Below are 24,944 nucleotides of genomic sequence, written 5' to 3'. Positions count from 1 at the left end.
CCAAGTACGCTTCATTGAGAGCCTTGAAGCATATTTCTTTGAAGTAGTAAGCAATTTCGCAGAGTAAATGTCAAGCTGGCGGAAAATATGAGAGCCAAGAAATAGGTTTGCAATGGAAATGGGAAATGGTACCCAGCTATGAGCTCATAACCAGAAACCAGCCAAAGAAGCAGTAAACTTACTTGTTTGTCCAGTTGGTCTCATTCATCATCTGCAGATGGTCAATACTTATGTTGGCAGCCCCCAGCACTAATTCGGCCAGATCAAATTCCATACTGCCGTTGCCCTGCGGAAGGAGGTTTTGGATGGTGTGCATCAGCTGCTGGGTAATGTCAGCCGCTTGGGCGAGAGGGTTTTGGTCCATTTGGAGGATCATTAGACTGGCCTTCAGGGTCTGTTCCAGGTTACCCATAATGTTGTCCGTGGAGTTCGCACTGATGTGCGGCACCATAGCAAGCAGACTGTTGATAGTATTGAGTATGAGAGATACCGCCCCGTCTACATCCTCAACATCCTCGTTGACAACAGAGGTCATCGTGTCCATGAGGTGGATTGTCATATTGAGGTACGGTTGTCCGTCAACAGGCATAATGTGGTACAAAGCCATTAAAGCCTCACTTGAAGAATTCCCCACTTGAGAAATTTGGATAGGATAGTCGGTTGCCGTGAGGCCTTGGAAAAGAGTCACAGACACTTGATTAGACACTGTCATCAAGATGTAAGCGAGGTCAACTGGAGACAATTCCTCGGACATTGGATCATATGTTATGTTTAGGGAGGAAAGGAGAGTGTCCGTAACCTCCTGGGAGATTTGTGGAAAGTTAGGAATGATTTCTGAAGCATTGGATACTATTGAACGTGGACCGAAGAGAGCCGATTTCACAGCATGAAGGTATACATGGCTTTCCATGGGGAGGTCGGTAGTCATCTGATCGAAAAATTGGGTCAGCTGCCAATCCATCTCTTCACTTTTGCTCAGACTGTAGTTAGACTTGGAGAGGTTAAACATGATTTGGGTGGCCAGCGCGCTGCTGAGGATTAGGGGGTGGGTAATCTCTTTGACTGACTGTCCGTTTGGAATCGTTGTGAAATTCGAAAGGTTAAGGAGATGGTTCAGAGAGTCCGAAATCAGGCTGGTGGCATGTAGTACTTCATTCTCATCTTTAGGATACGCCTCAAGCAATGCAAATGCTTTGAGCATTTGTTTAGATATGTTAAAATACATTGCTTCATCTCCAAAGAGTAGAGAGGAGAAGGCTTCTGCAGTTTGGTCCACGGCCATCAAATAGGATGCCACACTCATCTGTGACCCAGGACTTGAAAAAGGACCAAGTATGTTTTGTAGACTACCATCGACTTGAGGGCTGACATCATTAACTTCCCTAAAGTTCTCAGAAAGGATGGTGTTGAGGGCACTGAAGAACTGGACGGCACTGGTGACATTTCCTTCATTTAAGACCATGTTGGCCGCCGTGGCTTGAAGTTGTTCAACCACATGTTCAATTCTTTGCGTGATATTCAGAGAAGGCTTGTCTGATAGCCCCACAGCCACATCAACCGTTTGTCCCAAGCTCTGTGCTAGCTTCTCTATTTTATTTAGGTTTTCCAGATTCCATCCTTCATTGTTAATGTCCATGAACATTTCCAGTAGTCTTTCTCCATTATTGGGGAGTGTCATGTAGGACAGCACATTCAGACTTGTATCAATGGTTTCATCATGACCTACTCCGGAAAGCCCCTTCAGTATGACAGCCAGGTCTGGATTGGCAAAGAACACATGCATGGTCTCCAGAATCTCAGTTGTTGTAAGTGGAACGGATAGGATCTGAAGCAAGGCTAGGTAGTCGATTTCAAGAAGGTCGAAGAAGTCGTCCACTGGTTCCCTAGTTCCTGTGTGTCTACTGGTGTTTCTAGTATGGGACAAAAGTTCATGTAGGTTTTGTCCTTGAGACAGCTGCATTTGGAGTGGGTTCAGATAGTGTTCCACCATTTCAAAAAGCCCACTGGTTTGTTTGATTTGTCTCAACAAGTACAAAACATTCCCTGCAATGTCAATGAAAGTATCAGCAAAGCAATGCAGTGGAGATGTCACTCTGGTTACAGCCAGCAGAATTTGCCTCACAATCTCGTACAGCTTGGGCAGGCCCTCTATGACAAGGTTGATTCCAGTTTCTTCAGTAAAGCTCATCCAGTTGACAACCTCAATCATTTTCCACAGGATGCCACTTGTGTTGTCCAAATACACAAACTGTTGCATTATTCCATAGAGCATTGGCGAATCTCCCAGCAATTCCATACTAATGACTTGTTGGATCACATCATTTATAATGTTGTCAATTGTGCTTCCATTTGGGTTCATAAACATGTCGCCACTTAGGAAATAATTGATGGATTCCTCTGTAAAGTTCATTCCAGTTAGGGCGATCGCTAAAGCCTGCATGACAATCTCTGGGTCTGAAGTTGAGTTTTGCCGAAAACCATTTTGTAAGGTGTAATGTATGGTTTCTTGAATTGCACTGATGTATGGCATCATCCCGGGATCCTCTGCGCTGATTTGGTCCAGAGCCATTTGTATTGCGGACATGCTGAAAAACATACAACAAACTGAGTAAACATTGTTGAATATAGGTATATTGGATTTCCGACAAGCAGATGAATAATAATATATTTTTCAGTTGTTCAAATGTCTTTTTCATCAATGAATTGGCCATAGCCTTAAAATATGTCATGTGGCTTTCAGCGACAAAAAAAATTATATATTTTATTTATAGTTTAATAAAAATATTGTTATCATTTGTCGCACCACATTTAACGTCATTGACCCGTATACTGTACATAAAAGTTGAAAAAAAACTGCTGGGTTATTTTCAACCCAGTGTTGGGTCAAGGGACAAACCCAATTATTGGGTTAAATTAACCGAGAAAATTGATGGGTTGAAAGTTAAAACAATCCAAACAACCGGCTGGACTTGTCCCGTTTTTTATTTCAGTGAGCGCTCACGTTATAATAATAGAAGTGTACAATTATAAAACACACTGAGAATTTCCATCACGGTCAATGATCTACAGCAGACGCACAAATGTTCTGTAGAGATTGATTTGCCCAGATACTGTATGTGCATACGCATAATTTGATTCCTATCAGTAGTCAGTTCATTACAAGGATGAGCACATAAAGCAGAATCAATTTAAGAGTGGGCAGACAGAGATAACAGAATAAAAGAAACTATCAAACCTGTTTGGAAGCAAAGAAGTCAAAGTGAATAAATCAACCTTAATGCAAATGTAATTACTCTTACTCATTTAGTTTGCACTGGTTGCGTGAATCCAAACCCTTACCCTTATGGACAATAAGCGCAAATCTCTAAGCAAATTTGAGAATGTGTATTTCGGTAAAGTAATCTGGTGCATGATAATGTCTAAAGTATAATGGGCCGTCTAAATGGCTTCGTGCTTTTGTAGTTGGCAATTCATTCGGGCAAACTCACTCAGTTAAGAAACAAATACCAGTGAAAAGCTCAATATGCATTCAAGAAGGCACAGAGTTTGTATCTTTATAAAAGATCTTTGTCAGTTATGATACGGCTATTTGTTTGAGGATATTTAATACGACCCGGGTCATGTATCACTGTGAGAATATCTGACTTCCTGTACATGAGTAGGCAATTTTGTATCACCTTTGAAGCAGTTGTGTCTGGTGAAGCAGGGTGTTCCAGTTAGCCAGGTTTGTTAATTCTGGCACAGAGAGGTTGGATAATGTTGACGTGTAATACAACAGGTCTTCCATTAGTTGTTCACCAGCAAAGGTGTAGTTTGAAGCCACTCCGTATAACGTCTCCATCAACTTGACCATCATGTCTGCAGTCTCATTTGCCCACAGAGGGTCCATTTCCTATAAAACAGGATTTATAGCAATTATAATAGAAATACAGGATGATGAGTACATATGATCAGTCTTTAGTACACACTGCCATCTAGTGGTGACAAATGAATTTCAGTCGTATGGAAAAAAAGGAAAATCGATAACATTTATGTAACTTATTGTCTCACCGTTGTATTGTAGGCTGTTGTTGCAAGTTCTGGTGTACTGAAAGCAACCGTGACAGGCTGTAGGTGGACGTTACACCACAAGACAACATCATCTTCACTGATGCCAGCAACATTTCCAACATCTTTCCATATTTCCAGCATGTAGCTGCAGTTTAGGCTATTACCCTCCAAACCAGCCTGATGGACGAAGCAGAAATAAAATAATTAGAGTTTTGGTTTTTGCAAAATGTGATTCATTTACATGAGATTCGTTTAGCAACATACCAATGATTCCACTTTGAAATTAAATAAAAAGTGTCTGTCACAAATGCTTTATGTTGTAAATGCAAGTGATGTTCTAACACAAAGGTACTATTGCGTTTCACCTTTATATCATATCAAAATCATGATATTAAAAGGCCAATTGTTTAAGATTAAACTTCACATAGGAAAAATGTATGTATATCTTTAAAATAATAAGTTTGTTACTCCTGTATCCCAACTAGCTAAGCCAACACTGAACTCAGCACAGGTTATGTTTGCCCAGTATCAAACATACAAACTTTTGTTTTTCGGGCTGTGATTTGTTGCCAAAAAAAGTATACCAAACAAGATAAAGGAATTGCTGAGCTATTGCTTTTGCTACTAGTTCAGATATAAGATTCTTTATCATTTGTTAATGGAAACCAGATTCCCCCTAGAGCTAAAAGTGAGCACCTAATACATGTCACAAAGACTGTGAAAACAAAAATAAGTGGGTCATTCATATTATGTGAACATGTACTTTTTGGCACACCAAAGGGTCAGGTGTGTGAAAAGGAATCACCAAAAACACATTCACTTAATGGTTTACAATAAAAAATAGAATACAGACCTACGGTTGTTCTCATTTGAAAGAGAATAAACAGATTATGGCTGAAAAAGTTATTTTGTTATTGTAATAAAAAAACTCTCAAAGTTTTATGTTTTTGTTTTATAAAGAAAATACATAAAACAATTTAGGATCAGCACCAAAATGTAATAGGTCAAAGTACCAAGGGTATTGTAGTGTCACCAAATTTGTACATGTCTGAGTTTTTTAGCTGATCTACAACCAGAATCCACTGGGCGGCCCACAGGCTTCCATTGGTTTTAACACAAAATCTGAAATTTGATCACAGGTGCTTTTTTTAACTTTTCCAATTTACAGACATAATGAAAAAGTACAAAAGCACAGGAACATGTAAACTAAACAAGAGATATATATGAAACTTTATTTTAATGCACACTTTATAAATTCATTTATGAATCAATTACTCATTCCACACAAATGATTCTATAAAACACTGATCAAATGTGTTTTCTAGAGTTTTACACCTTTCCAACGATATAATGTTTGTCATGATAAGATAAGAATTCACATGCAAAGTATTGAGGTAAATGTAAGCGTTCCGTAGGCAGTACTTATTTTTCATATATGCTCTTGTCATTTATGAATCAATAACTACTTTATTTGATAAAACAAAGATGAAATATGTATTCTAGAGTCTTAGACCATTCCAATGATATATAGTTTGTCATTATAAGATCAGAATTGCCACAAAAATATGGAAGCAAATGTGGGTGTCCCATATACAGGACTGAAAAGTGACCGGACTTTAAAACAATTAAAACAATTCAGCAACAATTACTCTTCCTACATACATTATTCTATAAAACTGTGATGAAATATGTTTCTGGAGACTACTACGTTCCCAACGATATAATGTTTGACATAATAAGATAAGCCAAGGACGGCACAAGGTAAGAGGGGAAGTATGGCAAGGCAAAAATAAACGTACTCATTCTTTTACAAACACAAAATCTGAAGCGATTCTCTGACTGTTCATCCAGCTTCATAACTTTCTGGAACACTGATAGGGAGTGTAAAAATATGCTTTTATACTCCTGTACCTTTATCTCTATACTTTGAGGGCTTAGCTGTTAAAAAACAAGCAGAGCTACTCATGAAACATTTAAATGAAGACTTCTATTTGATAATACATGTCTTTTATAGCTTATTTTTGGGTCGTTCTCACTGCTGTAAATCAGCCCTTTTTATATAGTGAATAAGTAACACAGAGCACAATATCTTAAAAATAAAGCGGTTGTTATCTCAAACCCATGCCTATCAGCTGCAGAGTTTCTCAACCTTTGGTTTTTGACCTTATAATGAAAGTTAAGGTGAGGACAAAATACACTTGCCAGGCTGTCTTAAAAAAATTTAAGACTTTTTATGTGATTCGTCTGTCTGGTTTAACAAAGGTGCAATAACCCGATCATATGATGATAACACAGACCACATTCTTTTTTGGTTTCACACTGTCATGCTTATATAACTTCTGTTACTGGATTAAGCACTTTTACCAAGGACCAGAAACTCATTGTAGGCATCTGATGACACAGTATATCTACGTATAAATCATCATTCATGACGTTTTCTTACTCATGTCTTCATCGTAATTGTATGCCTTTATGAAAAAACAGACCAACCCTATTATGTACTATAGAACCAACATGCTTTACATTCTCCTGAACTGCCTTGCAGTATGTTCACAGTCACAACAGAAAAAAAGGAATCTTGCTCTAACCTGTACAGCAGCTTCTGTGGTCAACAGAAAGGCCTGTGGCAATCCACCAATCATATTCGAAGCGTTGAAACTGCTTGCGTTCATGCCATTGAAGATGTCTGACAAAAGGCTGTACAATGGCGCCTGAAGTGTGTAGAAGATCGCTGCAGAGAGGAAGAAAATAAATAAATACTTAAAATGTGGTCTTTCCAAAAGCATGTGGTTATTTCATTTGTGGAAAGTGATTATTTTGAAGAACAACTTGTTGATCTTTTCCATTTTATGAAAGTGAAGTGAAGTGACTCAATATTTGTGCTCTGCGTTTAACTCATCCAAGTGCATGCACACACAGCAGTAGGTAACACACACACACCCAAGACAGTGCTGCGGCGCATGGGGAGCAGTTGGGGGATCGGTGCCTTGCTCAAGGGACTCACCACTGCCCAGGAGCTTTTCCGGTGGGCCGCGAGGTGTGTGGGCCGATGACCTGCGTTGTTTTTTTAAGCATAGCCTAACTATATGCGTAAGTATGTTCTATCAGTCCAATTCCAGGCTTCTGTTTGACTGCCGATGAAGCTCATGTGACCGATAGCTGTCTGCGAGACTGACACACGTAAACAACATTGGTCAATCAGAATTAACAGACCTGCCGGCTACAGAGCGGCGGCTACGTAACTGCAGCGTTTACTTTTATGACGACCTGCAATAACATGTTAAAGCTTGCGTACGTCTTTTTTCTTTACCGATCACTTGTCAAATTTAGAGAAACAACATAATTCTTCAATTCTTTTCCATTATAAATATGAATTTAAGCATTTTATTTGCACCCTGGATCACCTGTTTTCTTTATGGTGCAGTATTTATAATATTTTGTGTTTATTTTTGTGCATTTCTGACATCTTCGATGTTGATTCTCAGGCTAGACCTAGTGGGTCCACAGCAGATGAGACAGGGCTTGTTGAGGCAGAAGGGGAACGTGAAGAAGAAAGAGGAGAAGAAAGAGGAAATGATGAGAGTAGACAGGAGCAAGAAGAAAAGGAAGAAAGAGGAGAAGATAAAAAACAGAATAGAGGAAAAATAGGCTACAAGGAAGAATAAGAGAGAGTGAAGAAGTAAGAACATACACAGTGGATGAATGTAAAGAAACTAAATTGATTCATTAAAACCAGACTCAGAAACAAGCTCTCACAGGAGCATTTGGAAGCTTTTATGTTGATGGCAACAGAGAGGGACATCCCCTTCTCTCTTGATTCTGATGTGATAATTGACAAAGTTGCAGAGACAAGTAAATTGTTTTCTAATCTTCTTCTGTAGGTAGTAATGTAATGCACCTCTTGAAGAAACATTGAAAACTGTATATAGCTACAGCAAAATTGTTTAACCATAAGCATTTATTTTTCATATCAGAATAATAAACAGCACATAAATGAATAATATATATAATAATAATATTATGTTTTGTAAATATTTTATGTGTTTTATATATATTTATAATTGTATAAATATTGTTTAAATATATAATTTATATAACTTTAAAGCTTAACAGCGTTGGTGCTTATTCCCTATTATATGAAAAAACATAAAAATTAAATAAAGTAAATTATAATATATATATTTTTTTCTTGCACCATGACATTAAAACATTATAAAAAAAATTAGTAGTAGTAATTTCATCTCTTACTAAAATTATGTTATTTTGCAGTTTACTTTTAAATCTGTCTGATGTGTACATCCACTCCCCAATTCTTTTGAGGTGTTAGTAGCAGTGTATGCATCCCTCACCTGTTTGCGCCTGCATGTTTTGAGTACTGTTCACAATGATAGTTTGCATTGTGGACACAACCGAGGGCAATGACTCCCACACAGCAGTTTCACTGAAAGTTGACAAGAAAGCAGCCAGCATTTCCTCCAACCTGTAGATCAACAAACATTGTCACCTTCACATTCATTACACGCCCTCCATTAATATGCTAAACTGCTTGGGGTGGGGGTCATAGAGACCCAAGTATTAAAACATGTTTAAGAGATTAAAAACATGACAGATAACATCCTCAGGAACTCCATCCTAAACAATATGTTTTTGTTGACAGTAAGCAATACATAGGCTTTCTCACTTGTCAAAGGTAAATTCGTCAGCAATCCCAGAGATGATCTGGACCAGCGTGGCTGCAGCTTGCGTGACCGTGTGAGAGGATTCGTTCAAGGATGGGGACACAGAGCTCATGAATTCTGTCAGCTATGATATCAAAACCGGTTAATGCTTGATAAGAGCATACAGTTACATACTAGACAGAATCGTTTTATTTTTTAAATGTAATACAAAATTGTACTAGCAAATTTAACTGTATTTGATTATATAATATACTGTATGTGGGCGACCGTGTAAAATAATTACTTATGTATATATAAATACACACTTTTTTAAGAAAAAGAATAATTTATATATTAAATATTCATATGATATAAATTATATGTTATCTAATCTATTTTCAAACAGAGGAAACTTGACCTTTTGAATGATTCATTTGACCTTATAATTATAATTAATAAACTGTATGGCGCATATACACAAACATCTAGTCAAATGGTGTTTCCTGTAAATGAGCTGTCAGTATGAGCTGTCATTCCCAGACCTTTGAGAAAAAGCAGTTTCACTCCACTGACCTGTGCTGTTAATTCACTGAAGTTGTCTAGACTGAAGTTTCCAATGTATTCCCAAGGATTTACATGACCTGTGAATCAAACACAAACTTGATCAGGTTTACCAAAAACAGAGATAGAGGTCGACAATTAGTTAACCGAGAGGTTTTTAGCATATTTGTGTTTCAAAATGAAACCAGACACTTGCCTTGTTGTGGGCTCAAAATGTTCTCTGTGACTTTAAGAACCGCAGATATGATAAACTGAGCTGTGCTGTTTGATGTTAGAGAATTTTGAAGCGTTCTCATCACATTTACAATGCTGAAAAGGAGAAATGAACATAACTATCATGAGCTCAACAAAAATGGGGTGTTTTTTAAAAATAAAAATGTCTACACTCACACTTCATTCCATTTGTCAGGTCCACCAGGTTGAGAAATGGTCTTCAAATAGGAGAATATACCAGTTGTGATGGGAGCCAACACTTCCGTCACTTCTGCTGGGAACAGGACATGAATCACTTCATCCACCCTCTGGACAATATCCTGTGTGATGTTTCCAGCGTGAGCGTTGCTCATATTTGGATCCAGGATCAGCTTGAGCGAACCATGAAAAGCAGCAAGAATGTTGTGAATCCCATCCTCGGGTAGAGGTCCGGTCTCCTTCGACAAACCCTCCAGAACCACACTCATAGCACTGACGATGGATTCTGTAAAGTTTTCACTTTGAAGACCACCATCGGTGCCGGCCACCTCTAGAGCATGTTTTAGATGCTGAACCACCTGCTCAGAACTCGTAAAGAAGGCCATCTCTTCAGGGGAGAGCAGGGATCGGATTTGTTGGTCAAGATCTATCATGGACGTTACGTTATCTGCAAAGTTACTTATGTCCTGGTAGTCAACCCAGTCGCTTGTGAAATTTCCTTCACTGGAGTTTAGAATAAACTCTGTGACCTTTAGAAACCTGGAAATGATGGACTGGGCCGTGTTGTTTGACGGCAAGGAATTCTTGAGTTCTTCCATTACATTAAGAATGCTGAAAAAAGACATGTGTCATAAATCTTCGTTGACATGCTGAATTTATGGGCAAATTAGAAAAATTTGAAAACTCCCTATACTTACACTTCATTCCAGTTAGTGTAAGGTCCGACAGGTTTGGAGATGCTGTTCAAAAATGTTATTATGCTGTTTGCAATTGGAACCAGCACCTCAGCAGTCTCCAGAGGCCAAAGAGTTTGAATGACGTCATCCACCATCTGTATAGTCTTTATTGTGAGGTTGTTAGCTTCAGTGTAACTCATATTGGGCTTTGTGATCAACTGAAGCAAACCATAATAGCCAACAAGAATGTTGTCAACCACATCCTGAGGTAAAGGGACTGTTCCATTTAACAAACTAGTCAGTTGTTGGGTATCAATCCAGTCCTCTGTCATGTTGACTTTGTCTGAGCTCAGAATGGATTCGGTGATGTTGAGCAACATGGAAATGATGGGCTGAGCTGTACTGTTTGATGACACTGAATTCTGAAGATCTGTCATCACATTGACAATGCTGAAAAAAATTTAAGAAAATCATAAAGTAGCCAGAAAACGCATGCTTTTCTTCAAAATGAAAAATGTGGAACCTTACACACAATCTACAATATAATACAAAAGCCAAAAAAACGGTTGTAAACTGATCATCTCTCATTTAGATTTATTATATGTTTTCAAGACTTACATGTCGTTCCATTTGTCAGGTCCACCAGGTTGGGAGATGGTCTGCCAATAGGCCAAAATGCTGTTTGTGATGGGACCCAACACCTCAGTTGCCTCCGCTGGCAAAAGAGCATGAATGACCTCATTCACCTCATTAATAATCTCCTGCGTGATGTTTCCAGCTTGAGCATTGCTCATATTGGGGTTCAGGATCAGCTGGAGCGAACCATGAAAAGCACCAAGAATGTCGTGAATCCCATCCTGAGGTAGACGTCCAGTTATATTTGACAAACCATCCAGAACCACTCTCATGATGGCTTCAGTGAAGTCTTCGCTTTGTAAATCACCATCAGACCTGGCCACTTGTAGAGCATACTTTAGATGTTGAAGCACCTGCTCTGAAACTTTGATGGAGGCCCTCTCTTCAGGCGAGAGTAGGGACTGGATTAGTTGGTCCATCATGGATGTTATATTTTCTGCAAAGTTAATGATATCCAGGTTGCCAGTAAAGTTTCTTTCACTGGAGCTTATAATGGATTCTGTGACCTTTAGAAACATCGACATTATGGACTGGGCTGGATTGTTTGATGGCAGGGAGTTCTGGAGTTCTTTCATCAGGTTAAGAATGCTGAAAAAAGAAAATACTTAATTTTTCATGTGCCATAAATCTATACATATGTCCCCATTAGTGTTGCATGGTCAATACCATTACTGACAGGCTGCTGTTACTATCACTACTTAACTGTACTATTTATCATTTAATAAGTAAGGATATCTAAAGTGTTTTTATTAAAGACGCACTTCCTGACTTCTGTTTCAAGTGCACTTTGCAGTCAAACTGCGTGCGTCAAACAATCTGCTTGTCAACAATGCAGATCTGCATTTTTCTTTGCTATAACTGCCATTTAGAGAAAGCACACAGAGAATGTCCATCATTAAAATGTTTTTAAACCTACAGTACGCAGACAAAAGAGAGAAAACACGACCAGCTTAGCAATTATCTCAAAGAAAGACTTTCCAAACTGTGTGAAGAATTTGAAAGATTAATAGATGGTAATAAAATGGTAATAATAACATTTAAAGATTAGTTAAACAAGTGTGATTTATTTTGTGACAGGCAAACATTTAGTTTACCGGTCGTAAAAAAAAGTAGATTTCAAAACACTAGAGTTGATTTATTGATAAAAAAACTACTGTAAACATTACAGTTAAACCAATGTAAACACTAGTAAACATTAGTTACAACATTAGGTAGCAAGAACTTGTGGGCAATACTGTCCTTCTATGGCATTTGTTCATTTCTTAGCTTGTGCATCAAGTAATGCTACTGAATTTAACCTGAATTAAGCTGTTCCTTAATATTTTATTTGACTATTTTTGTAAAACAACTTCCATTTTCACCTTATGTGATTTTTTTTTTAAAGGACATGCTCAAAAAGCAGGGCAGGAATAAGATAGTCAATTATGGGTTTTTGAGGTTGATTCATTCTTGAATTTTCCTTGTATGCCATCGTCTATTTTTTAACAGTTTTTTCTGTTGTTTTAGTTTTTGCAATGTTATTGATTGGTATCAAATATTGGTAAAGTACTGGCATCGAGATATTTTATTCAGGTCGGAAAGTCAAAATGTGAGTACTGTGACGACCCTATTCCCCTTGGAGTTAATGTCCTTTATGTACTATCTATGTGTATCAGCGTAAGTGTGAGAAAAAATATTCAGAGGAAACGCAATTTTGGAAAAAAATATTTTTTTACTTACATTTCATTCCAGTTATCGGGTTCACCAGGTTTTGAGATGCTGCTCCAAAGGGTGATAATGCTGTTTGTTACGGAAACCAGCACTTCAGCGGTCTCACCAGACCAAAGAGTTTGAATAACGTCATCTACAATCTGGATAGTCTCTACTGTGAGGTTGTTAGCTTCAGTGTAATTCATATTGGGGTTTGTGATCAGCTGAAGCAAACCATAATAACCAACAACAATGTTGTCAACCACATCCAGGGGTAAAGAAATATTTTTATTAAACAATCCAGTCAGTTGTTGGGTATCAATCCGGTTCCTTGTCAGGTTGACTTTGTCTGAGCTCAGAATGGATTCGGTGATGTTGAGCAACATGGAAATGATGGGCTTAGCATTACTGTTTGACGAAACTGAATTCTGAAGATTTGTCATTACATTGAGAATGCTGAAAAAATAAGAGTTTTATCAAGTCAGACATATTCATTCAGTAAACATGATTTTCTCCAAAATTTAAAAGTGAAACATAACACACAATTTACAATAAAATACATGTAAGAGACGAAAATATCTATATTGTTGAATGTACAGTAAGTTTTAAGAGTAAGCTGATCATCTCTCATTTAGAGTTTTAATATGTTTTCTAGACTTACACTTCATTCCATTTGTCAGGTCCACCAGGTTGGGAGATGGTCTGCCAATAGGTCAAAATGCTGTTTGTGATGGGACCCAACACCTCAGTTGCCTCTGCTGGCAAAAGAGCATGAATGACCTCATCCACCTGCTTAATAATCTCCTGCGTGATGTTTCCAGCTTGTGAATTGCTCATATTGGGGTTCAGGATCAACTCAAGCGAACCATGAACAGCACCAAGAATACCATGAATCACATCCTGAGGAAGACCTCTAGTCTCATTAGACATACTCTCCAGAACCACACTCATAGCACTAATGATGGAATTTGTGAAGTTTTCACTTTGGAGACCACCATCACTGTTAGCTGAGTATATAGCATAGTTTACCGATTGAGAGACCTGTTCAACAACAGAGAGTAAGGCTTGACCATCGAGGGGGAGTAGCGAAGTAATGGCTTGAATGAGATGCTCCAGATCTATCCCAGGTGTTGCGATGTCTAGAGAGCTAATGTCCCACTGGAAGATTCTGCCAAGTGCTGCTGTCAGTTGTGGGTTAGTGATCCAATCCGATATCAAGTTGAGGTAGTTCATGATTTGAGCCTCAATTTCATCTGAGATATTGACTTTTATTGGCAAGTCAACAAAATCATAGAGCGCCTGTTGGATTTCAAGGTTCGTTTTGATCAGTCCCAGCTCACCATTCAATATGGTCATGAGCGCATTGGCAACTTGCGTAAGATCTTCACCCTCCGGAGGAAGCTTCACGTGAGCGGTCAAGTTTTGGATCTGATTCATTACCAGTGTGTTCAACTTTGTCTCTGAATTGATGAGTTCCACCTGCTTCTTGGCCATGTAAATCAACGGTTGAAGAATATCTGCAAACATGCTGCTGCTAGTAGTGTTCCCAAGCTTGCTTAGGTACCACATTGTGATTTCTCCATACACCTTCTGTGCATACTCTTCATGAGCCATCAGTGTTGAGTTTATGGTGTGATATGGAAACCTTTCTTTAAAAGAGATTCTCAAAAGGTCTTCCAGAATGTCAAGCTCACCTTTAATCACACTCACATTTTCCACATGAAGACTTTCAAGGTTTTGTCTGATGGTTGACAGTGTTGTTGTAAGTACCTCTTCTGTCACCCCAAATGCGTTGGTTTTGGGACTGGAAAAGTTATTTAATTCAGCAGCAGTGATGTTGAGCCAGTGTCCAAGAGTTGTTTGAACGTCCTCTGCCACAGGTAGTAAACCAACCGCACTCTGAATGAACTGAAGTACACAATCAGCTTCTCCATAGAGGGGTCTTTGAGAAGACTGAGCGGTTTGACTGATCAGGCATTGTGGGGTTTGAACGATCATATTGTCAACAAACAGATGCAGTATATTGTTGAACACTGACCCGTTGTATCTATTAATAGCATTTAGGACTTGTTCTAATTCTGAAAGAGTGAGATTAGAGGCTTGCAGCACAGCATTGATACTTGTAAAATTTGCATTAGAAGATGCATAGATCTGGTGAAGAAAATGTTGGACCTTTTTGACGATCTCTGTGGTGGATTCTGCTGGCACTGACATGCTCCATGGCAGGACCAGAGATAGCACGTCGCCAACAACAGAAAGAGTCATGTTACCATTGAGGGCTAGGTCATTCAAAGGTTTATCGGGAAGGAGAGAAATGGTGAGGTTAAGAAGATCGAAAACTTCTTGGGCATCCCCTACACAGTCCTGACCAATAGCTGAGCAGATCTTCAGATCTCCAATCAGGGCATGAGTGTAATTGAGCACTGCTTCTACCTGATTCTGTTGCTGTGGTGGTAAAATGGTTCCAAGCTGGCGTAAAATTCCACTCAGCACAGCAAACCCCCCCTCATTGCGTAGCATAAGTACGGAATCGTTTCGCAGAAATTGAAGGATATTCTGAACAACTGGGTGAAGACTGGAGATGGGCAAACTGTCAGACAAGATGGACTCAAGCTGTTCTAATCCAAGAGAGGCCATGATATCATTTAACTGCGAGTGTGAGAGCTGAGTGTTAAACTGCTCAGTGGACTCAATATTGGAGAGAAGCTGAATTTCTTTATCAACTGTATTGATGAGGTTTCGCAACAGGCCTTTTGCAGACATTGCTAAAGTATCATTGCTGAACAGTGGACTGGAGTGGCTTGAAAGAACCTGTTGCAAAAGTGCCATGTATCTGTCGTTGTAGAGGCTTTGTAGAAAAGCCAGTGTTCCCTGGATAGGTCTTAAAAAAGAAATGAATGCATGATGATTGAATAAAGACATTCTTGACACATTTTATTTATAGTATATATTATTTAGGTATTTTACTACTTGTTCAACTGAATCCTTGTTAAACTGAATACATTTGAATTATAAAACGTGTACACATCTATTACAGACATAAACAAAGAAACTGTTTTTTTGCCTTTCCAGTTTTGACAGGACAGTCTAGACAGAAAGTAAGTGATGGGGAGGAGAGAGGGGCAGCAAGATCAGAAAAGGACCATGAGCTGGAACTCAAACTCATGTCGTCCACACGGCCACAGGCTCCAACATATACAAAGATTTCTTTAGTATAAATATGCTCCAAAGTAGACCATTACCTAAGCAGGCTGGCAGGATTGCTTGACATTTCATCGATCAGAGTTTGAATCAATGGAACAAATGTTTCCCATGTAAAGTTGGTCTGGCATGTAAAGGGATATGACTGAAGAGTGCCTGCAAAAATGTTTTTTACATATAAGTAATTTCATCTTATTGATAAAGTCTAAAAACTAAAAATGAAGTCTAAAAAAAATACAAAAGGTTTAATGATTCCTCTACTGTGCTAAACAGTGGGACATTACAGATATGTTTCATTTCTTATGTTGCAGCATATTAGAAGTTATTAGAAAACATAATTTATTTTTATTACCATTTAAAAACAGCAAACACATACATTATTACATAAATAAAAAATAATGGTAACAATTATGAATAAATTCTGCAACATAATCACATTTTAAAAATAAATTGAAATGAAGTGATTTATCATTGATTTGTTCAAAATATCTGTAATATAAACCATATTCTTTTCTTGTATACATATGTAATTGTGTTTCTTGCAATAAAACTTGCAGTTTGGTGATGTGGTGACATTGGGTTGGTAGGTCAAAATCCAATAAGCCATATGTAAGTACGGTTCCATTGAGGGCTCCAGCTGAGGACCAATGGTTTTCAACATCTCCAAACCCCTGTTTCGTGAGAAGACACACAAATAAACATGTAAGCTAGTCATGAAAATTGTTAGGCTAAGCTGGTTTTCATATCAACTTGGTTGTTCCATGTTTATAGTCATTTTCAACAAGAAACATTCTAGCCAATAGCAATGGTTTCTGACCTGGTCATAAGAATCTGGGACAAATGAACTGGAATGTGCTCTGACATCCACGCTGTGAAGTTTGTCTGACCAAGCTTAGTTGCCAAGTTTTGGAGGGTAGTACCATAATCCATGGATGTTGCTGATAATGTGTGCCACTCTGACATGATCACAGAGGGTGTGACAGTATACGTCACACTTCCATTAACAATACCAGCCAACAATTGGACCTGTAATGACATATTTTATTTGAGTTATAGTCATAACAGATATCATGTAAAGAGCATCACTTCTAAAAACAGTATGGGACCATCCATACCTTTTCAGTTACGGGGTTAAGTGATTTCATCAACATTTGTTCGAGCCACGTATCATTTTCAGAGCAAACTAGTGTCTTCCACAGATCGGGGTTCACAGAGGTGTATGCGGACATCCATGCCCAGGGAGCATACAGATCGCTGCAGCTATTGTTGCCTTTAAAAACCTGTTTAAAATGTTGGGGCAACGTTAATACGTTAACTGCAATAAGCGTTTACATAATTAGGCTTCCTACTCACTTTGATCAGAGTTTGCTCAATGGAATCAATGACATGGTCAGCCCAGGCATTAGCAAAGGTCTCATTCTGAGCTAGGGAAAGGAGGACTTCCTGCAGAGTCTTGGTGTCTTTCAGGAGAGTGTTCAGAAATGCTGCGAGATAGATAAACGAACACACATTTTACGTTTATTATTGTATTTATCTATTGAAGTTGAATCTTGTCACCCTAATTATTAATATATTTATTTGAATCAAAAACATTTCAAGTAGCTTCCACAACATTACTTTTTTTTGTTACAAAAAAATTATAATTTTCTGGTACTTACGCATCTGCACTTCCATTGCAACTCTGGCCATCTGCATGGACGAATGGCCGGCCATCAGGAAAGTCTGAATGTATTCCCAGCCAGGCAGTCCACGCAATAGATCCAATGCTGCATTGCCGATTCCAAGGAATCTGTAGGAAAAATCAGTGATGAGATAAAGCAGATATAATATTTACTTAAAAACAGTATGAATATATTGGGTTGACGTACATTTGTTCCCCTAAACTCTGTGGTTGAGCGTCACTGGTGCTGCGCGAGGACCTGATGTGATTGAAAAGAGCTTGAGAGCTTGCTGGAGAGATGAGGCCCAAGATGTTGCTCACCATCTCTTTAGCAAAGGCAATGTCTGCTGAAGAAGAGCTCTGACTCCAGGCCACCAGCACCTGTTGTTAAGGAGAATAAGACATTTATTTTTGGCTTTTTGTTTCGTCTATAATATATTTAAATACATTCAAAAAGAAAAGATGATGACAGAATATAAAATAAAGTCACTTTTATTTAAATAGTATTTCATACAATACAGATTGCTAAAACGGACAGTTCTCCCAAAAATGTTAATGCTGTCATCATATAATAACCCAATTTTATGTTCCAAATTTCTATAAATATCTTAGTTCTGATGGACACAGAGAAAGATATTTGGAAGAATGCTTGTAACCAAACAGTTCTTTGCCACCATTGTCTACCATAACAGGAAATATTACAATGGTAGTCAAAAGTGCCCAAGAACTATTTGCTTTCCAACATTCTTCAAAAAATCTTCTTTCTTCCTACTATGGTAGTCAATGGTGGCCAAGAACTGTTTGGTTACAAGAATTATTTCAAATACATTTCTCTGTGTTCATCAGAACAAATACATTTTTACAATTTGAGGGTAGATAAATGGATTTTCATCCATTTTTGAGGGACCAAAAATACAATTTTTGGCTGAACTGTTTCTTTAACAGCAGTTATAAACAGAATCAGCAACAAGAACTTGAAGCATGTGAAGTCACTCTACCAAGTTAAACACCACCTGAACACGCCAAAACACGCTCCCTTGAGTGGCAAACCACTCAAAAAAATGGCTGCTTACAATATCATATATACAAAACATAATTCCGTGCAACTTATCAGTGTCCAAGGACACCTGGTTCCTTTGTAAGTCATAAAGATCCCTGTAGAGTCCAGCTGCTTTTTATTTCAGCAAATAATTGCATGTTATATTCCTGGTTTCTTCAGTTCTGGTGACTTTTCATTTGAAAAAACTTTTTTTTGTTTCCGTACCATATTTGTTACCAACATGTGTGATACATTATCGCATTTCAAACATGCTTGATACATATCGGTTAAGGATCTGTATTCACAATTCAGAATTCTGTGCACTTCTGGGTTCAAGTATGAAGAAGTGTGCATCACAAGACTGAAGATTTCAAGATTTCTATAATGCTGGTGTTCTGGAAACCTGCGCATTGATGTGGCGCAAAAGAAGCCTTTATGTGGCGCAAAACAAGACAAAAGCGTCCCAGTGATGTTATGATAAAGAACAGCACTTTAGAAATGCTGCTTGGCCAGTCATGCCTCAGCACTGGAAGCATTACATAATACATATACTACATAGTGTGAAGTGTTTTTAATGTCATATTTGATGAACAGCTATCCTTTAATGATCACATTGCAAAAGACAACGTGATCCTGCCGTTATGCCTTATTCAACATTAGAAAGGTTATACCCTATCTCACTTGTCCAGGCCCTGTTAATCTCAAGATTGGACAACTGCAAGGCTCTTCTTGCTGATCTTCCTGCAAAGGCTATCAAACCACTCATGCAGCAGGACGCCTTTCAACATCCCAAAACGGCTCATGTGACACCCCTTTTCATCTCTCTCCACTGTCTACCGGTTGAAGACCGTATCAGATTCAAGTCACTGATGCTTGCCTAGGTAGTGGTCTAGCTTTTGTTCTAACTAGTAACTTTGTATTAGCACCTATCGTACTATTGCTCTTCAGGGCGCAATATCGCTTATTGCTGTCTGTATTCTTTGTAAGTCGCTTTGGATAAAAGCGTCTGCTAAATGACTAAATGTAATGTACCTGCTGGGCAACCTTTCCCTTATGTATCGCTTGAAATATCAGTCCCACTTCCCAACTCCGGCAAAAGGAGGCAGTGATGTTATTGTCGCACAAAAATGTACTGAAGTCATCTTCGATGAGCAGCACTTGAATCTAAAAACATCAAAATTAAATTTAGAGCAAAAACAGTATGGCTCTGTTTCAAAACACAGTAAACTGCCTAAATACCACAGGATTATGTTTACAGTTTGGATTATGTTATACATGAAGCAGAGAAAAATGCAAAAAATGTAAAGAGCATGTACTGTATGAAACAATCAGGGAAAAGTACCTTTTCCAGAGGAATCTGGATTTGGCTGATTAGGTCCTTTATCTCTGAGGGGATGGGATCCATGCTGTGTTGTGTCAAGACATCACTTAATTTGATATACGTATCTATGTTGAAACAGAGTGAAACTTGAGATTGCAAATAATTTCAGGCACGTAACATTCTTAAATGACTGAGGCGTGATAGCTGGATCAGTCAAAACACTTAATACATTGGTGTAAACCAGTGTTACCTGTATTTCTTAAGTACTAGAATAATGAAACTCATATCTAACTTTGTGTTAAGAAGTATGTGTGTTACAATATACCGATTCTGATAATAATTGTATTATTAACAACTGTGATCATCGTATTAACGCTACACATATGACAAAGGTGTTTTTAAAAAGTGTATTTAAGAGCAACAATGGTTTCAAACTCTTTCTTTCCCTGCCTCACTACAGTCATATACAGTCATTAAAAGTTGTACACTATGTGGTGTTAAAATGCTTTACAATTAAATGTGATTGATTGATAGAAACACTGGTTTCCATATTTCCTAACAGATGATTTCGACTAAGATTATAATCTGTCTGGGGTTATGTGCCTTACTCAGTGGCCGAATGATAGAAAACATTGCAAGGTTCCTTTTACTAGCCTTACTAGTTAAGTATCATGCAAATATATGCACCAATAACACCCAGAGCAATAGATTGTCACATCAATCAGCTTCCGTCTGTTTCTTGCATAAAATTACATCTATGGCTTGAGAAAACCTGCCAATCAAGTGTGGATGAGAATTTGCCTTTGGCTAAATCGGTATCAAATGGACACATTTAGGTTCAAATATTTTTTTTAAGTCACTAGAACAAGATAGCACATACATTTTAGCTTTCTGTTGAATTTGTGTAAACAAGTCCCCCTTGTGTGCCAAAGGTTGAGAAGGTCAGTTGATAATAAAATTAATTACTGTATACGTTAATATATTGACAGATTGTTCCATCACGTGCAGCAAACTGTCTGAGCCTATGAAGTATGGCTGGTGCCACCTCATGCTACCTGGCTGATCAGTACAAAACAAGTCTTACCAGTGAGTGGTAATTAAAGAGAGAAACGGTTGAACCGATTAAAGCTGATTAGATTAACGCTAGTACTACCAAGGAAATAATTTGGACAGTTTTCAAAATTTGCAATGTAACCAATTTGTTTGTTTTATTAAAATTGCAAAACACAAAAGAGTTTGGAGTATTTCTACCTCGAACTGCCATGGCGGTTACATTGAGGGTATCCATGGTCTTCAACTTACCTCTCCCTTGCCAAGAGCTGGTGTAGTTGAAAAAGCCAATGGCTTTATCGATGATTGGGTTCACGGCGGATGCCGAAACATTGGCTTCAGGGAAAATCATCTGGATGAAGCTCAAGACACTGTATGCAATAAGCAAGTTTGAGATCAACAACAGTTGACAAATCAAAGCGAAGGTCACAAAACATACGTATTTGAGAAACATGCGATAAAACCGGGCAGAGCACTTACATACTTATTTAATTACAACCCACACATGTTCAAAATGAAAAAAACAGACACACGATACCCCCCAAAAAATTCTAATTCGTGTGAACAAAGCCTTTAAGGTCCTACACTGGATGCCTGAATACAAACCTTTTTAGATTTTCTAATTCCACCGCTCCGGTTTTTAGCTTCTTTTGATCTGTGGGCTTTAGTAAGAGATCAGGGAGGCCCAGCAAGAAGTCCCACACTGACGTTTCTTCTTGAAGCCTATCTACAACCACCACGCTCTCCCCAACTGTATACAACACTTCTTCTGGGTTCTTCAGCAACATCTGCCATCCCACACAGAAAAATACACCAAGATAAATGCCATGATGTGTAATGATTTCTGTATAGAATTGTAAAGAATAATGTCATTCAGTGGCATGGAACAAGTTTTGTGAGTTGACTGAACACACCTGGTTTAGGGTAAGTAAGGACGCATCCAGAACAGTGTTGTTGGACCTGCAGAAGTTTATTAGGCCGTATGTGAATGGATCCAGCTGGGAACTGTTTGATATGTTCATGGCAGTCATGGAGAAGTTGCAGATTGATTTTTTCAAGATGCTAACGGAGTCCCAAGTAGCTTTCATTGAATCCTATTAAACAACAAAAAGAAGTGAGCCATATTGTTGTCCAATTTAATGATATACAGAAATAATAAATAACTGTATAAATAATATAAAAAGAGTATCACATCAAAAGTTAAAATAAAAAGTTATTTAAAAATAAACATGACAACATGTATTTAAAGTATGCATTATAAAGTGGGCTAACCTGATCATCCAGTACGGTGTTGTTTAAAGCCTCCATGACTGAGGTTACATTCGGATGTGAATTAAGGTTGGAATCTACACATAAACAACATTAACACAAACTATAAACAAAACACTTGCACTGCATAATGCACGTATATCAAGGCTTACATTAACATTTCCGTTTTAGTCGATTTTAAATACTCTAATAAATAATGGGTGATATTTTATAGGATTTATAGGATATGCACATACTGAGTATTCGGTCCCATAAGTCTAGGAGTTCTGGTTGATTTGCTGTATCTCTTTTAAGGATGGAATGAAGGCCTCCCATCTGGGGATGAGCCAGGGGAGGTAAGTCATGAAGCAGTGATGGAAGACTAAAAATAAAGCAAAGCATGAATCAACACAACTAATGGAAAAATAGCTCAACAAAAAAATCTGTCACCACACCCTCGTGTATTACAAAACCTGTATGCAGGCAACATAAGACTTTGAACACTAAAGAATGTTAAGTGCATTCATGTGGGTGAGAATGATCATGACTGTCAAGCTACAAAAAGGAAACCCATCTTGTGTGAGAAACAGGCAATGTACAGATTTAATTGTTCCTTAAGGAGACAAGATATGTCATCATTTACTCACCCTCGAGTTGAAAAGTTTGCTTTCCTACATTCTTCCAAAACTCTTCTTTTGTGTTCAACAAAAATAAATGTCTAAAGAAAATCTTCCTACTATGGTATGGTACTATGGTAGTTAATAGTAGCCAGGATCTGTTTGGTTACAAGCATTCTTCTAAATATCTTCCTCTGTGTTCATCAGAACAAAGCAATTTATACAGATTTGGAACATCTTGAGGGTAAGTAAATGGTGACAGAATTATCATTTTTGGGTGAACTGTTCCTTTATGAGATATATATATATTAATATATAATATAATAATGTACAGTTTTAACATACAGTAAAACAAAACGCTTGCATTGTTAAGTTATGTGGATAGCTCAACTCATATTTTAGAGGAATCCATAGATTTTTTTAGAAAAGTATTGCTATCTTGACATAAGATCTCACAGTAGAGGTCTCCTCAGGAGACATACAAGATTTCCCGGGTTCTTTTCTCAGGATAAAGAGAAGCAGGAGATTACCTCTTTTGTTCTCTGTTCAATCTGATAAAACTACAGAAAGTGCACATCACATTTTCTTTTTTTGATCTGCTACTCACACAAAGACAGTTGTGGTTTTAGGAAACCTGTAAATGTCGTATGAACGGATTTTATTGTGTTCAGTGACAGTATTAAAAGCATTGCTAAACCATAAGGTGTTTTATAAACTGCCAAAAGTGCATTCTTTTTGTGAACAGTGACTAAGCAAAAAATATAACAATGTCGTAGGAGGTATTTTGTCTCAATAGGGAAGCATTAAACTAACAGGTGTGGCTTTTGGCGACACAAAGCGAGTTTCCATAGATTTTTTAGCAGTTTGGTCAAAAGATTTACCGTTAATGTGCATCTAACTCAAGCTCTTTAAAAGCATCTCACACTGACATCTTAGAATTGACATTTCTTAGAATAGTTGTGGTGCTATACTGCAACAGCTTTCAGGGAAAACAGGACAGCGAGCAAGAGGTCATGTGTTACCTGTGAGATTGAACATCCCTTCTGCGTCGATGACTCGTGTGCCAAACGGTTTTAGACTGTTCTTGTGTTAGGTAGGATTTGTTGGTGCAGTGACTGTCTGTGTTACACATGAGCGTCTGCAGGAATGGGAAGAACCCGGTGCTCGGAAGGTTGCGTGGCGCCACATAGCCTAAAAGAATCATAAAAGCATCGATTATTTTTTTATTTCAGACATGTTTATATTCCACGGATGGAATAATCTTTTTCACTCTGTATAATATTGTTTCACTTGGGTATATCAATATTATAAGTAATAATCCATGTTTGATTTTGTGAGCTCCTAAAAGGCTATAAGATATACCGAAGGGTTCACTGTACATCCAAATGCACCTAAAAGGTTTCATTCTATTATTTAAGATAGTTATGCAATGTTTATCCGGCAAATAGTGTTGAAAGAATAAAAACCATAAACGCATGACCTACTTGGGGTGTGACATGTGTACAATTGATTTGATGGCTAATGCTTATTGTAGTATACAGAGCAAACAAGATTCACATGACATGAGGAATAATTCATTGAGCTGCTTCTTTGTTTAATTTTGATTTCATTGCTAAATATTTCTACTTTGAGCAAAAACAGATAACAAAGATTCCTAATTCAGACATTTTACAATACAAAAACAGATAAAAACCGAGAGCACACTTTACAGAATATTATGAAACCTTATCCAACGTAACTATTCAAAAGAGCCTACTGTTGACAATTGATTTGGTACATTAACAACGTGACTTTAAGCCTGTCAGCCTGGTCTTTATACAAAGCATCCGAGTGACTTAAAAACATGTGCAGGTGTTTTCAAGTTATCAGTGCTGTATCAGGTGTAGGCCTATCAGTTACTTTGTATGTGTCTATAGTCTTTTTATCAGAAAACACGTGCACAGACTGCCCACAAACTATCGAAAGTACAGTTTTTAGGAGTTAAGGCACACACAGTTTTATATCAACCCTCCTCGAATCTGTGTTTCCAAGGTTAACAACGAGATACACAATGAGAGCTTTTAAGAAAAAACACATACACATGTTCATACACGCTTTGTACTATTTAGCAGTTGTTTTCTGTAAAC

General features: G+C 37.9%; 1 protein-coding gene across 1 annotated transcript in view; it reads right to left on the bottom strand.

The window, feature by feature from the left end:
* Window positions 1–2,090, bottom strand: part of abca12 (ATP-binding cassette, sub-family A (ABC1), member 12) — a 34,317-nt gene extending 32,227 nt beyond the window's left edge. Inside the window, exon 1 of the mRNA XM_079463836.1 lies at window positions 183–2,090. Within this exon, the coding sequence (XP_079319962.1) occupies window positions 183–1,990 (1,808 nt within the window). The 5' untranslated portion in view covers window positions 1,991–2,090. The remainder of the gene's footprint in view (window positions 1–182) is intronic.
* Window positions 2,091–24,944: the final 22,854 nt, after the last annotated feature.

The sequence above is a fragment of the Barbatula barbatula genome, assembly GCF_947034865.1.
Source record: "Barbatula barbatula genome assembly, chromosome: 9".
Taxonomy (NCBI): domain Eukaryota; kingdom Metazoa; phylum Chordata; class Actinopteri; order Cypriniformes; family Nemacheilidae; genus Barbatula; species Barbatula barbatula.
Note: the sequence above shows the minus strand (reverse complement) of the source record. Positions and strands in the feature narration are given on the sequence as shown.